Source organism: Euprymna scolopes, chromosome 42 (assembly GCF_053919585.1).
Source record: "Euprymna scolopes isolate OS-2025 chromosome 42, ASM5391958v1, whole genome shotgun sequence".
NCBI lineage: Eukaryota > Metazoa > Mollusca > Cephalopoda > Sepiida > Sepiolidae > Euprymna > Euprymna scolopes.
The window spans coordinates 44,893,474-44,908,729 of NC_136523.1; the positions used below are offsets into that span (position 1 = coordinate 44,893,474).

At 29.2% G+C, this 15,256-nt stretch overlaps 1 protein-coding gene across 4 annotated transcripts in view; it reads right to left on the reverse strand.

Annotated features, from left to right (window-relative positions):
- The window catches only part of LOC145267071 (guanine nucleotide-binding protein G(q) subunit alpha), a 170,383-nt gene that overhangs the window by 132,434 nt on the left and 22,693 nt on the right, over positions 1-15,256 (reverse strand). For 2 of the 4 annotated variants that reach the window (XM_080123029.1, XM_080123031.1), the window contains exon 2: positions 5,789-5,929. In XM_080123029.1, the coding sequence (XP_079979155.1) occupies positions 5,789-5,906 (118 nt within the window). In that variant the 5' untranslated portion in view covers positions 5,907-5,929. Of the gene's footprint in view, positions 1-5,788; positions 5,930-7,092; positions 7,650-15,256 lie in introns of those variants that run through there. The other 2 variants (XM_080123028.1, XM_080123030.1) reach the window with 2 other exon arrangements.

A 15,256-nucleotide genomic window follows, 5' to 3' on the forward strand; every position in this document is an offset into this window, starting at 1 on the left:
TTATACACACAAAATATATATATGTATATACATTATACACACAAAATATATATATGCATATACATTATACACACAAAATATATATATGCATATACATTATACACACAAAATATATATATGCATATACATTATACACACAAAATATATATATGCATATACATTATACACACAAAATATATATATGCATATACATTATACACACAAAATATATATATGCATATACATTATACACACAAAATATATATATGCATATACATTATACACACAAAATATATATATGCATATACATTATACACACAAAATATATATATGCATATACATTATACACACAAAATATATATATGCATATACATTATACACACAAAATATATATATGCATATACATTATACACACAAAATACATATATGCATATACATTATACACACAAAATACATATATGCATATACATTATACACACAAAATACATATATGCATATACATTATACACACAAAATATATATATGCATATACATTATACACACAAAATATATATATGCATATACATTATACACACAAAATATATATATGCATATGCATTATACACACAAAATATATATATGCATATGCATTATACACACAAAATATATATATGCATATACATTATACACACAAAATATATATATGCATATACATTATACACACAAAATATATATATGCATATACATTATACACACAAAATATATATATGCATATACATTATACACACAAAATATATATATGCATATACATTATACACACAAAATATATATATATGCATATACATTATACACACAAAATATATATATGCATATACATTATACACACAACATATATGCATATACATTATACACACAACATATATGCATATATATTATACACACAACATATATGCATATATATTATACACACAACATATATGCATATATATTATACACACAACATATATGCATATATATTATACACACAACATATATGCATATATATTATACACACAACATATATGCATATATATTATACACACAACATATATGCATATATATTATACACACAACATATATGCATATATATTATACACACAACATATATGCATATATATTATACACACAACATATATGCATATATATTATACACACAACATATATGCATATATATTATACACACAACATATATGCATATATATTATACACACAACATATATGCATATATATTATACACACAACATATATGCATATATATTATACACACAACATATATGCATATATATTATACACACAACATATATGCATATATATTATACACACAACATATATGCATATATATTATACACACAACATATATGCATATATATTATACACACAACATATATGCATATATATTATACACACAACATATATGCATATATATTATACACACAACATATATGCATATATATTATACACACAACATATATGCATATATATTATACACACAACATATATGCATATATATTATACACACAACATATATGCATATATATTATACACACAACATATATGCATATATATTATACACACAACATATATGTATATATATTATACACACAACATATATGTATATATATTATACACACAACATATATGTATATATATTATACACACAACATATATATATGTATATATATTATACACACAACATATATATATGTATATATATTATACACACAACATATATATATGTATATATATTATACACACAACATATATATGTATATATATTATACACACAAAATATATATATGTATATATATTATACACACAAAATATATATATGTATATATATTATGCACACAAAATATATATATGTATATATATTATACACACAACATATATATATATGTATATATATTATACACACAACATATATATATATGTATATATATTATACACACAACATATATATATATGTATATATATTATACACACAACATATATATATGTATATATATTATACACACAACATATATATATGTATATATATTATACACACAACATATATATATGTATATATATTATACACACAACATATATATATGTATATATATTATACACACAACATATATATATGTATATATATTATACACACAACATATATATATGTATATATATTATACACACAACATATATATATGTATATATATTATACACACAACATATATATATGTATATATATTATACACACAACATATATATATGTATATATATTATACACACAACATATATATATGTATATATATTATACACACAACATATATATATGTATATATATTATACACACAACATATATATATGTATATATATTATACACACAACATATATATATGTATATATATTATACACAAAACGTATATATATGTATATATATTATACACACAACGTATATATATGTATATATATTATACACACAACATATATATATGTATATATATTATACACACAACATATATATATGTATATATATTATACACACAACATATATATATGTATATATATTATACACCCAACATATATATATGTATATATATTATACACCCAACATATATATATGTATATATATTATACACACAACATATATATATGTATATATATTATACACACAACATATATGTATATATATTATACACACAACATATATATATGTATATATATTATACACACAACATATATATATGTATATATATTATACACACAACATATATATATGTATATATATTATATACACAACATATATATATATATATGTATATATATTATATACACAACATATATATATATGTATATACAAACAACATATATATGTATAAACATTATACACACAACACATATGTATATTATACACACAACATGTATATGTATATATATTACACACACAACATATTTTTTACGACCTGACCTAACGTAGTATAAACACCCCATGTTAAGAACGACTTCGAGGTTGGGTTTTTTTTTTATTTCGAAAGCCGTTCTTAACATGGGGAGGTTATACAGACAACATATAAATGTATATTTATTATATACACAACATATATATGTACTATACATTTATTAGTTATAGTTTATTTCAACATTTAAGTGTTCAATAAGCGAATAGAGCTTAATTGTAGTATATAAATATACTTATGACAAGTAACCTACACAGATGTTTGTTTCACTCGTATAAGTAGTTGTTCGTCTATATATAATTAGCCTGACGAAGTCATTCTCGGAGTAAAACAGGAACGTCTCCGCAGCTTATGTGTGTGGTACCATTAAAATGGCGACTTCCATCAACAACAAATTGAGGAGGAAGAGGAGGAGGAGGAGGAAGAAGGCCCCAGTTAGTTGTATCATACACCCCCTCTCCTTTACAAAGAGGTGCCGGCCAACACCCGTATCTGAATCGACTGCGATTATTATAGGTATAAGTTCGGTGGTACTATAGTAATATAAAAATAAAAGTGGGGTACCCGACAACTGTATGAACAAGGCGCGGCGTTACCGGCTGTCTGACCGCTCGCTGTCACCGTGTAATAATTTACGACAACGACCACGACGGGCATGATGATGAAGAAGAAGAAACGAGCACCTGACATTATTAGCCCAACAAAAAAAAAAAAAAGGAGGAGGAGAGCGTACGAGTGACAGGGAGAAGGAGGAGGAGGGGGGAAGATAATTATTCAACATGGCCGCCACAAAATATTTTTTTTAAAGAAAAAAAAAAAAAGAAATGAAAGACAACACTATAGGAAGGATCGGCAGTTTTAAAAGTCTTCATTTTTTTTAACAGAAAACAACATCGAAGAATATAAGTGTTAAAATATAACATAAACATTGAACAAGTGTTCAGTATTTACTTCGAAAGTGCTCAATATATAGTAGGGCTATAACTGTGTGTATACACACACACACACACATATATATATAAGTATTTACTTCAGTGCTTAATACGAGAGTAAAGTTTCACAAAATGAATACATATTTATGGCAAGTTAGCTACACAAATGTTTCCTCAGAAATGAAACCAGCACTTCTGTGTAGCTTACTTGGCCTAATATATTTACATATTATATAAAGAAACAGTAGGAATAAATTTTCCAATACATCAACAGTGCTCAATACAACAAGTACATAGACACAAGATGATATATTACGTATATTTTTGCTTCAGTACCAATTTTAATACCAAAGACATGGGTAGAGCTAAGTAATAGTGGCATATACTTATATACTTTATATATGTTAGTCTGATGAAACAGTTTAATTCGTTTGAAATAAACTAATGCTTTTTAGTTGCACACACACACATATATATATATATATATATATATATATATATATATATATATATATACACACACATTAGTGTGTGTGAACCAGAAACACAAAAATTCCTGTGTCCACAGACCGTGACTAGAAAGGGGGGAGGGGCAGTGGTTGTTATGACTTAAATGAAATTAAAATCGAAATTTGCAATAAGTCTAAACGCGTGATGACAGCGAACATTTTATTTATATATATATATATATATATATATATATATATATATATATATATATATATATATATATATATATATATATATACATCATTTTATTTTAAAAAGGAATTTTAAATGAATTCATCAAATTCTCGTTTCAAGATTAACAAGGAGGAAGTCATTTTGCTTAGCCAAAATAATATTTATTATTTCATTTCTTGGATTAGGAGAATGTATTTTTTTTTAAGTGAATGAAATAGATTGTCATCGTCATTTTCAGATCAGAACCATTTATGTGAATATAGATTGGCAAGTGCGATTATCGCAGAGAGAGAGAGAGAGAGAGAGAGAGAAAGAAAAAAGTATGGGTATTTTTAATTAGAGTATGACGATATAACGTCTTTAAAACGAAAGCCTGTCTTATATGTCTTGACCTCGATTTTTTATTTATTTATAAATATCTCTACTTTTAACAGATTTCGAAACAAATATATTCAAGAAAAATATCTACAAAGTATCAAGATTTAAAAAAATCGTAAAGTGTCGAATTCATATATGTACTTTTTTTTGTGTAAAAATAAAATCTTGATAAAATTTAATTAAAAAACATGGCTGTATGCATATATTTTGGGATATTTCTTTAAATTTATAGCAAAAATAAAAATAAAAACTTGGTTACAAATCGAGAAGAAAATTAATATTAGAAACTTAATGTTATAATTAAAAAATGTTTTTTTAAAATAAATAAACAAATATGTTCGCCAGAATTAGAAATATGAAATGAAAATTGATGGAATTATTAAATATTGGCTATATTTAAAGTAATATATATGTATGTGTATGTATGTGTGTGTATTTTAAAGAGAAATGATTTTCAAAATATGTCAGTTCGTACATTAAATGCAATGCATCTACATTTGATGTATGTTAACATAAAAAATATATAAAAATACAGATTGTCAAACATGTCATGGGAATTACTGAACATTAGCACAATTTAAAAAAAAATTATTTTTTGGTGCTTAAATCAAGAAAGGTTTAATATATTTTTTAAATAAAATAGGTAAAATGTGTAGATACATTTAAAATACAAAATAAAATATGGTTTTGATAAAGACGGGTGATTAACGTAAAGAATTTGTGATAAATGTTCTCTTGGTGGTGGGGGGATATATAGGAAATGGCAGGAGATAAATAGAGAGGGAAAAAAGAAAGGGGGTACGTATAGAAATGGATATATATGTATATGATAGATATGTGTATATTTTTGTTACTTACCTAGAAGTAAAAGTTTAAGCTCTCTCCTTGCATCTCGTTTATCCCGGCGAAGTTGTTTTTCAATTTCCTGGTTGATTCGCTTCTGTTCTTTCGCCTCTTCACTGAGGCAACACGCCATTTTTAGGTTAAATGTCTGACTCTCTGAGAGAATAATATGGAAGATAGAAAAAACAGGAATCGTTTCGTTTTCCGTTTGTTTTTTTTTTTGTTTTTTTTTTTACATTTTAAAAAAATATTTCCTATTATTATTATTATTATTATTATTCATAGATAATTATTCTATCCCCTCTTTTTTCTTATTTTCTTAAAAAAACATCCTTCTCCAAAGAAAGAGGGGAAGGGAACAACACTTATTCCCCAAATCTCTTTCAGTTTCTCGTTTTCACAGACTCTCTTACTTTCTCTCTCTCTCTTATCTTGTCTTTTTTCTTCCTAGTTTCCTTCTCCCCTCACTTTCTTGCTCCCTTCTTTTCTTCTCTTTTTCTCATCCTGTCTATTGCCCCTCACCCACGTTCTTTTTCCTTCTTTCTCTCTCTCATATAACACTCTCTCGTTCTTTCCTCGCCCTCTTTTTTCTCTGACACTCTTGATCATGTCTATTTCTTCCGATTTAGAAGCTAGCCTCTCTGCTAGTAGGAGTTTTAGTAAGACCAATATTGTATCGATAGCAATAATAATAATAATAATAATAATAGGAAACAAAATGCAATAACAACTAATATAGCAATATATATACAATAACAACACACGCACACATATATGGTGTACTTATATACTAATATCAATTAATAGCACTACAAAATTATGTGCAGGTGCTTGTCAGAAATTGAACAGAAACTTGTATGTTTTAAGAAGAGCAAGAGCACCTGACCAGACATAGTAGTTTTAAAGAAACATTTTCATACGAAAATTAAATGGTGTTATTAATTTTAAATTGATTGAATATAAATTATAAATGATTGCATACAAAAAATAAATATGGATTACTTAGCAAATTTTTAATAATAATAATTTTAAAAAATGTTTGCAGTGGAAAGGGGTGTGGATGGACATGATTCCTGGGTATTTTTAAGGGTTTTGTTTTAAATCTGATTTTTGTTTTTAATTTTTTAAATTCATATTAATACAAAAAGACGCTATTATTAATTATATATTTAAAATACGTCTATCTGCGTCAATAGTGATTGAAGAAATTATATATATAATTTTTCTTAGAGACTTACATTTTTTGGATTTTTATTATTTTTTTTTTTTTTTGTAAATTTAAATAAAATTAAACTTAATTAATTTTTCAGTAAATTTACCTTTTTCCAGAAAAATGTGCAGAAAATCTTGTAAATATATACATATATAGGTATTTTTTTTGTAAAAGAGAGAGGGGTTGTCTTTTTGTTGTTGTTGTTGTTATTTTGTATTTTATCTCTTGTTAATAAGCCTCAACAACTGTAACTCATTTCACCGGGTTTTTTTCTTTTTTTACTTAAAATATATATATATACATAAATAGAAATACATATGATGTATATATATATATTTCAGCTAATAATGTCGTCTGTGTCCGTTCAACATTATAGCCAGTTCCTCTTCCATAATAGTCCGTTCTTGCACATAGCCAGTTCCTGCTCCTCCTCAGCTATCTTTCTTTTTTTTTTTTCCTTTTTCCCCCAGCTACACCCGGAAGAAAACAACAGAAATCACAAATCGAAGGCTCCTGGGTAGCGTACTAGTCTCCCCACCGACCAATTTGCTTATTCAGACACAAAAATATAGACATAATAACATTTAGTTTTGATAGGAAAGCGACAAACGCAGCCCTAGAAAACAAGTAAACTGCCAGATATAGAGAAGAGGCCAGGCTGTTACGAGAGGTTGACCGGCAACCACCGACAGCTGGTTTTAAATCGACCGCAAATTGGTTAAAAACAGAAGTGAGGGTCAAAACGGGTCTTAGAGGGGATCAGGCGGGTTGTTATGCACCAGACGGACGTCTGGTCATCTTTTGTCATCGAAATGTTAAAGGAGAATTCCGTGTACGATCGAGGATTGTCGACGGGGAGGGAAGGACATTAAACGGAAGAGCCTAAGCCCAATCGTGAGGCATGATGGGAAATTTGTTACTAAGAGAAAGAAACGAGTTGCATAAGATTGTCGTCGCTATAATGGAGAGTTGTATCAGGCGTTTTAATAAAATCGATATATAGTCAAGATGCGTGTGTGTTTGGTGCATGTGAGGCAACTGCTTGTGTATACACGTGTGTATACGCAAACCTACATCCAGAGAGGAAGGGATGGGAGGGGGTTAAAGGAAGAGAGAAACTATATATCGAGAAAAAGGTTTTCTTCTTTTACTAGTGACGGGCACCACCGACCTGCTCTCTACAACCACAACCCCGATTCCTCCATCCTCGCGATGTGGGGGTGCCCGTGACATCAAGATTTAAAACAACCACTCCCTTCGTGTTAAACAACTCGATCATCAGACTACTGGAGATATTTAGGGAGATTAACTTGACTGACTACACACATTATTCTTTTTTTTTTTTTAATTTTATTTTTTCACATTTTGCATAAAAAAAAGCCAACATAAAGTAAGATCTAATTAGGTTAATTAATTAAAATATTATTCTAAAATATTAAACTATGGCAAGTACGTTACAAAAATTAACTAATATATAATCAAATTAAATTAAAATTTTAAATCCACATTATTTTTATTAATTATTATTATTTTCATTAATAATAATTATTATTATTATTATTATTATTATTATTATTATTATTATTATTAAATACTTGAGCTTAAATAAATTTTAAGAGTTCATTTTGTTTGTTTACGGTACACAGACTTAAAGTAAAAAGTAAATTTAAACTTTTATTATTTAAACGACTCATAAGTTTTTGTATTAAATTCTTGTTATTATCATCATCATTATTTTTTTTTTAATTTAAAAGTTTAATTTGCCAGTTTGAACGAATATGCACCCAATACTTACCTAGTTAGTCCCGAGTATTGACGGAGAATCCCAAGTCAGTCCCGGAAGTCACCGAAGCAGTTTATGGGGTTTGTATTACTGTGTACACATAGATTCTAAAAAGTTGTCAAAAAACAAATATATAACAAATAAATGTTATCAAAGGCAAGATAAGTTACTTTTCTACCAAACTGGATATATTTTTGTGTTTTTATTCAATGTAACATGTTTATTCAGCTTGAAAAACGTACATTGTTTACCGATGTATTGGAAAATTCAAAATGGCGCCCGACTCTCTCTTTAACACGGTAAGTTTGGAAAAAAGTGTTATAAATAATAAACTAGACAAAATACTATTAAAAAAACTACCGAATATATGTCAAGTTATGTCACGGTAACATATATTGAGCGAATTTCTAACAGTATTTTGTCTAGTTTATTATTTATAACACTTTTTCCCGAACTTACCGTGTTAAAGAGAGAGTCGGGCGCCATTTTGAATTTTCCAATACATCGGTAAACACTATGCTTTTCGAGCTGAATAAACATGCTAAATTGAATAAAAACACGAAAATTATATCTAGTTTGGTAGAAAAGTAACTTATTTTGCCTTTGATAACATTTATTTGTTATATATTTGTTTTTTGACAACTTTTTCGAATCTATGTGTACAGTAATACAAACCCCTAAATTTTTTTCAACCTTAACCCGAACCCTAAGTGTCGTCTGCCTTTTAATATTATTTCGTGGCTTTCTCATCACAAGCTGCTTTGACCATTTCCGGAGCTGATTCGGATTTCCCCCGTCAATACTCGGGACTGATTCCGTAACAATCCTCTTATATATGTATATATATTTACTAACTTTTTAGCGTGAAAAATAATCCCTACCAACCGCCTCCTCTCGTCCTTAAAAATAAATAAATAAAAACGCACAGAATTTAACAAAAAAAAAAAAAAAAAAAAAAAAAACATGGGATAGAGGTAACTGTCTTGAAACGCTAGAATGACACAGAAATGGTGTCTCGTTAAATGTACACGTGAAAGTGTATACCCCAATTCTTTATCCTAAAATAATATTTCTTTTTCCGCCAAGTTTTTCTGGGTGTTCCCATGTAATCGCTGAAAAAAGTAAAATCCTATTTATTTATTTATTTATTTATTTGGAAGGAGGTAGTTGAGGAGGATGCTCATCTACAATAATACCTTATTATTTTGATTGTAACGAATCCAGTCAGTCCAGAGTATCGACAAAGAATCTCAAGTCGGAGTCATTCCGAGATATAGCCGAAGCAAAAGCACTAAGCAGTTTACGATTTGAAAACAGCTAAATAAATGTAAAAAAAAAAAAAAAAAAGCAGACGACACTAAGCAAAGCATGAGAAGGAGAAATTGGACTCCATCCTTAAAAAAAGTTGAAAACACTTTCTCAGAAAATAAAAATAATTAATTAGAAAAAAAAGAAGATGATTTTCACATCGTAAACTGCTTCAACCATTTCATGAAATGAATCAGAATTCTCCGTCGATATTTGGGACTGACTAGGTAACTACCGAAATTCTCTGGATACCTATCCCTCACAAGTACCAACACATATTTAAACAATCGTTAACTTTTTTTCTATTAAGTTTATTATTATTTTCTTTTCCAATTAAGAAAAAAAAAATTTCATAAACAATTTATCGAAGTCAGGAAAGTTAAAAAAAAAAAAAAAAAAAAAAAAAAAAACAGTAATAATAAAAAATAACAATTTTGATAAATTTGTAGTTGAAGACCCTAAAGTGTAGTATCTGATACCGCACATCATCTTTTCTGCCTTCGGTCAGTGAAGAAGAAATCTTTCTAGACTGAGACAATTTTCCCACATTAAAAACCAACCGTGTGTCTAACTTTCCCCCTCAAGTCAGCTAAATTCCTTCATCCTCGATAAGATTCTATTTTTTGTAGGCGATTACGTGTGAAACCCCTGAGAAACATGGGTGGGGGACAGAAAAACAAAACAAAACAAAACAAAATTAATTTAGAATTTAAAATAGAGGATCAGTTTCATATATATGAATACAACATAAAATAAAACAAAAATGTTAGTTTAAATAACTAAATAGGATTAAAACTAAAGTTTCTGAATAAAATTAAAGTTTTCAAGAAGAAGAGAGAATAAAAAAAAGTTAACATTTCAAATTTAAACTTACAGTACAAGGGTCGTTTCAAAAGTAAAGCCTCCTATTTTTTGTAACTCAAAAAGTTGAAGCTACAAAGACGGAAGTTGATACCTCCATTTAGTCTCAAAAGACAAATGATACCCTGTTGGGGCAGCTGCGAATGTAATTGTGAGGCAAGGGTTGCGCAATCTCCAACCACACCTCTCCTGAATCGGCAGTGTTTGAGTCCAGTGGCAAGAAGAAGTACAAGATGACTGGAAACAATGCCGAGATAAACGGAGAGCACATACAGCACCTGGAAGTCCCAAATAGTCATCCATTTAGTACTGACCAGGTCCAACATTGCTTAACTTTGGTGATCCAACAGGAACCGGTATGTCAAAGATGAATTAAACAAGCAACCTTTTGTTCTCCAGAATTTATTTTTCTACATTGTCACCACCATTCTCAGTGCACTTTTTCCAGAAATTCACTGACACAGCTTTGCTTCTGACGTACATCCATGACAGGACATTGCTTTCTTAGAGTCTCACACCATCAATATCTGCAACAGAGAGATGAAACTTTCAGGCCATGAATGCACAAGTTCAGTCATCATTATAACGCAATTTGCAAGCTCCTCTGCTCCATTTGGGCTGAATAAAAATAGGAGGCATTACTTTTGGAACGCCCCTCGTATTCCATAAAATAATAATAGGGAACGCAAAGTTTTAATTTTTTCTAAGTTATGCACGAAAAATAGTAAAAGTACAAAATAGTAAACATTTGAGAACTTGTCAAAACACACACATAATTTATATAAAACGCATTTGAATGAAATTCTCTAATGGACTTGCCTAGTTTTAACATGTGGAAATGATTTGTAAGATTTTTTAAAAGGTGAAAGTACAGAATAGTTAACACTCGAGAACTCATAAACAGATAAACATTTCATAATTTGTTTCTGAACTTTTGAGATGAAGGTTAATAAGTGATAGTATATATATATATATATATATATATATATATATATATATAGTACACTTATGTTATCAAAAAATATATCTTTAACAAAGCAAAACTTATCAAGATAAGAAAAGCTCAACACTATTAAGAGGAGCAACCAAATATATTAAATTAATGAAGATGAGGAATAAAAGTTATATCTAACTTTATTGTATCATCAGAACAATAAGAAAAAAAAAATATCTTTATATAATTCTGGCCCTTCTCCTCTTCTGATGAGAAGCATCTAGCTTCGAAATGGCATGGCCTAAAGAGGTTTCTTTTTTTTCCGTTTTACTTTTTCTTATTGTTTTGATGATATAATAAAGTCATATATAATTTTTATTCCCCATCTTTCATTTAATACATTTATTTGCACCTCTTAATAGTGTTGAGCTACTTTTTTTTTTTTTATCTTGATAAGTTTTACTTTGTTAATGTTTGATGACATATTTGTATTATATACAAGCAGGCTTCCCGGCGTTTCCCAGTCTTAAAATACACATAAATATTACATTTTAATTAATGCAGATTTCTTATTTATTACAAACAGAAATACCACAGGTATTAAACGGAATGCTAAATTCCTTTAAAAAAAAAAAAAAAAATGAATTAAGAAAAAAACGGAAAGAAACCGAGACATGTGCATGCGAGTATTGTTTTTTCTAAACAGTTCACTTCTTGTAAGTAAAAAAAAAAAAACCACTCGAGCTGAGATCAAAACCAAAACCTAAAGACAGTAAGTCAAATACGATAACCATTAGGCTAGCTTAACGCAATCTTTAAAAAGGGTTTTCAAACCTACTTAATCTTAACATAAAGGAAGCTATCATGTGAACCATTCGTACATGTGCATTCGTCAAACAGTTGATAAATAGATAAAAGTCTGAAGACCCCCCCCCACACACAAATTTCTCATTTTTGACCCTTTAGAAGCCCTTTTTTCGGATTAAAACCAATTAAAAAGTTTTCCACATGTCTGAATAATCTACATACCAAATTTTAAGTCTGTAGATCGAAAATTCATTGAGTATATAGGTTGAGAAGTGTCGTCACACACACATTCTCACTTTATATATATATATATATATATATATACTTTAATGATTATATACACTATAATAATAATTATATATATATATATATATATATATATATATATATACACACTATAATAATTATATATATATATATATATATATACATACACACTATAATAATTATATATATATATATATATATATATACATACACACTATAATAATTATATATATATATATATATATATATACATACACACTATAATAATTATATATATATATATATATATATATATATATATTTATATATATACACACACTATAATTATTATACCTACAGACACTAGTGTTTCACCCTTTCGGGAATCATCAGTGCATATATGTTAGTCATCAGTAGTAATAAATAAAAAATATGACAGTCATGTTGAAACACTGGTTTCCGCCAGATCACCAAAGTTAAGCAATCATGAGCTTGGTTAGTACCAGATGGGTGACTATTTTGGAAGGCTAGGTGCTGTCTGTAAGAAATTTCCAGGTTGGTATCTTGAGGCGCATTAATTCACTGGGAGAGATGCACCCCGTTTTAGTTAAGACATGCATCTAGGAGAAGGTAACTCTGATGACGTCGGCAGCAGGACATTAGATGGCCACGGAGGAGAATGAATCTCTAGCAGATCAACGGTTCTATGGTATTAAGAGTTACGTTATTCGACTGCAGCTATGTGGATGATCTAAGGACAACGGATGGGTGATTACAGGCAAGTCAGATGCCACTGCATTGGGAAGAGTAATGGCAACCAATTCCATGTATCCAAGTTCAAATCATGGGAGGTCTTCAGAGGAATCGGACCAACAATGGACCGAAGCCTATGGAGAAAACTAACCATTTCATCTATGGCATGGAAAATTTTTTTTTTTTTTTTTACAGTGATCACCACTCATCAAGGCCCGGAAGCTACTCAGGGATAAGGGTTATTGCAAGTACATTACGTTAGTGTGGAGATTTGATGAAGTGTTTAATTAAGGGGGCGGTTCATTAGGAATTTGTTAACATTGGACTTGAAGACATCCAAGTTGTAGTCCGGAGGGAAGCAGGCAGATGGAACAGAGTTCCACAGGCGCCCCGACACCCCGACACAAGAAGAAGTAATAAATAATGTTCCTATTTACAATGCCTCCCCATGGGACAGAGTTAGACACCAGGGTCGTTTTTTAACCTGGAGAAAAGGAACAAAAATAAAAATTGTCTCGGTCGTGAAGGATTTCTCTTCCACTGGGAGAGAACAAGAAATTGAAGTGCAGTATCTGAAGAACAGATACTACACTTTGAGATATTAAATTTTTTTTTTCACAAGAAAAAATACAATTGGGAAAATGAACAAAAACTTTAGGCACAAGGCCAACTCAAAAAGAAGGGGGATGGTAAGGTTGGTTGGTTGGTCCATCTTGCCTCTGTTGGAAATTTTAAAGGATTTTCTCTCTCGGTCAGCATCTTTTATCCTAGTTACCCTTTTAAATTTGTATTTATGCGTGTATGGTGAGAGGGGGTGTTCCTACATTTTTTATTTATATCAAAAAAATACAAAAAAGATAATATTAATAAAATTTCATTTGTGTTGAGGGACATGGGGGGGGGGAGAAAGAGGCCTCGGTCAGCATCTTTTATCATGGTTACCCTTTTAAATTTGTATTTATGTGTGTGTCGGGAGAGGGGTCCTACTTAAACCCATTTTAAAACATTTTTTATTTATACATAAAAAATACAAAAAAGATAACAAATATTAATAAAAATTTCATTTGTGTCGAGGGCGATGGGGGGAAAAAACCTCCCCAAAAAAACTACATACTACACTTTGATCTTGGGCCGAAGGCCAATTAAGAGTTTCCACCCTACTGTACTATCAGCCAAGCTCCAACCCCCAGCCCCATTGCCACAATGTTGCATCCTTATGTCTGTTTTACACATATTTTAATGGTATGTTCTCTGATGAACTCATACAACTTGTACCCCCTCTATGTACATACTCCTGACAAACTTATCTAACAGCAAAATCTCACCCCATCACTATATAGATCTGTAGATGCCGGAAGCCATTCTATTCTAATAGCTTCTCTTGGACTGCTAGACTTTAGAATTCCCTTCCTGCTTCTCTGACTGTACTAACATGCAGAAGTTTAAATGTAATGTGAACAAATATCTCGTTCATCTCCCCTGTAGATATGGCCCTAAATAGTAGCCCCTTACGTCCAAGTAACATTATGTCTTACATTTGGAGAGTAAAGAAAACAAAAATAGTTTGTTTTTTTTTCC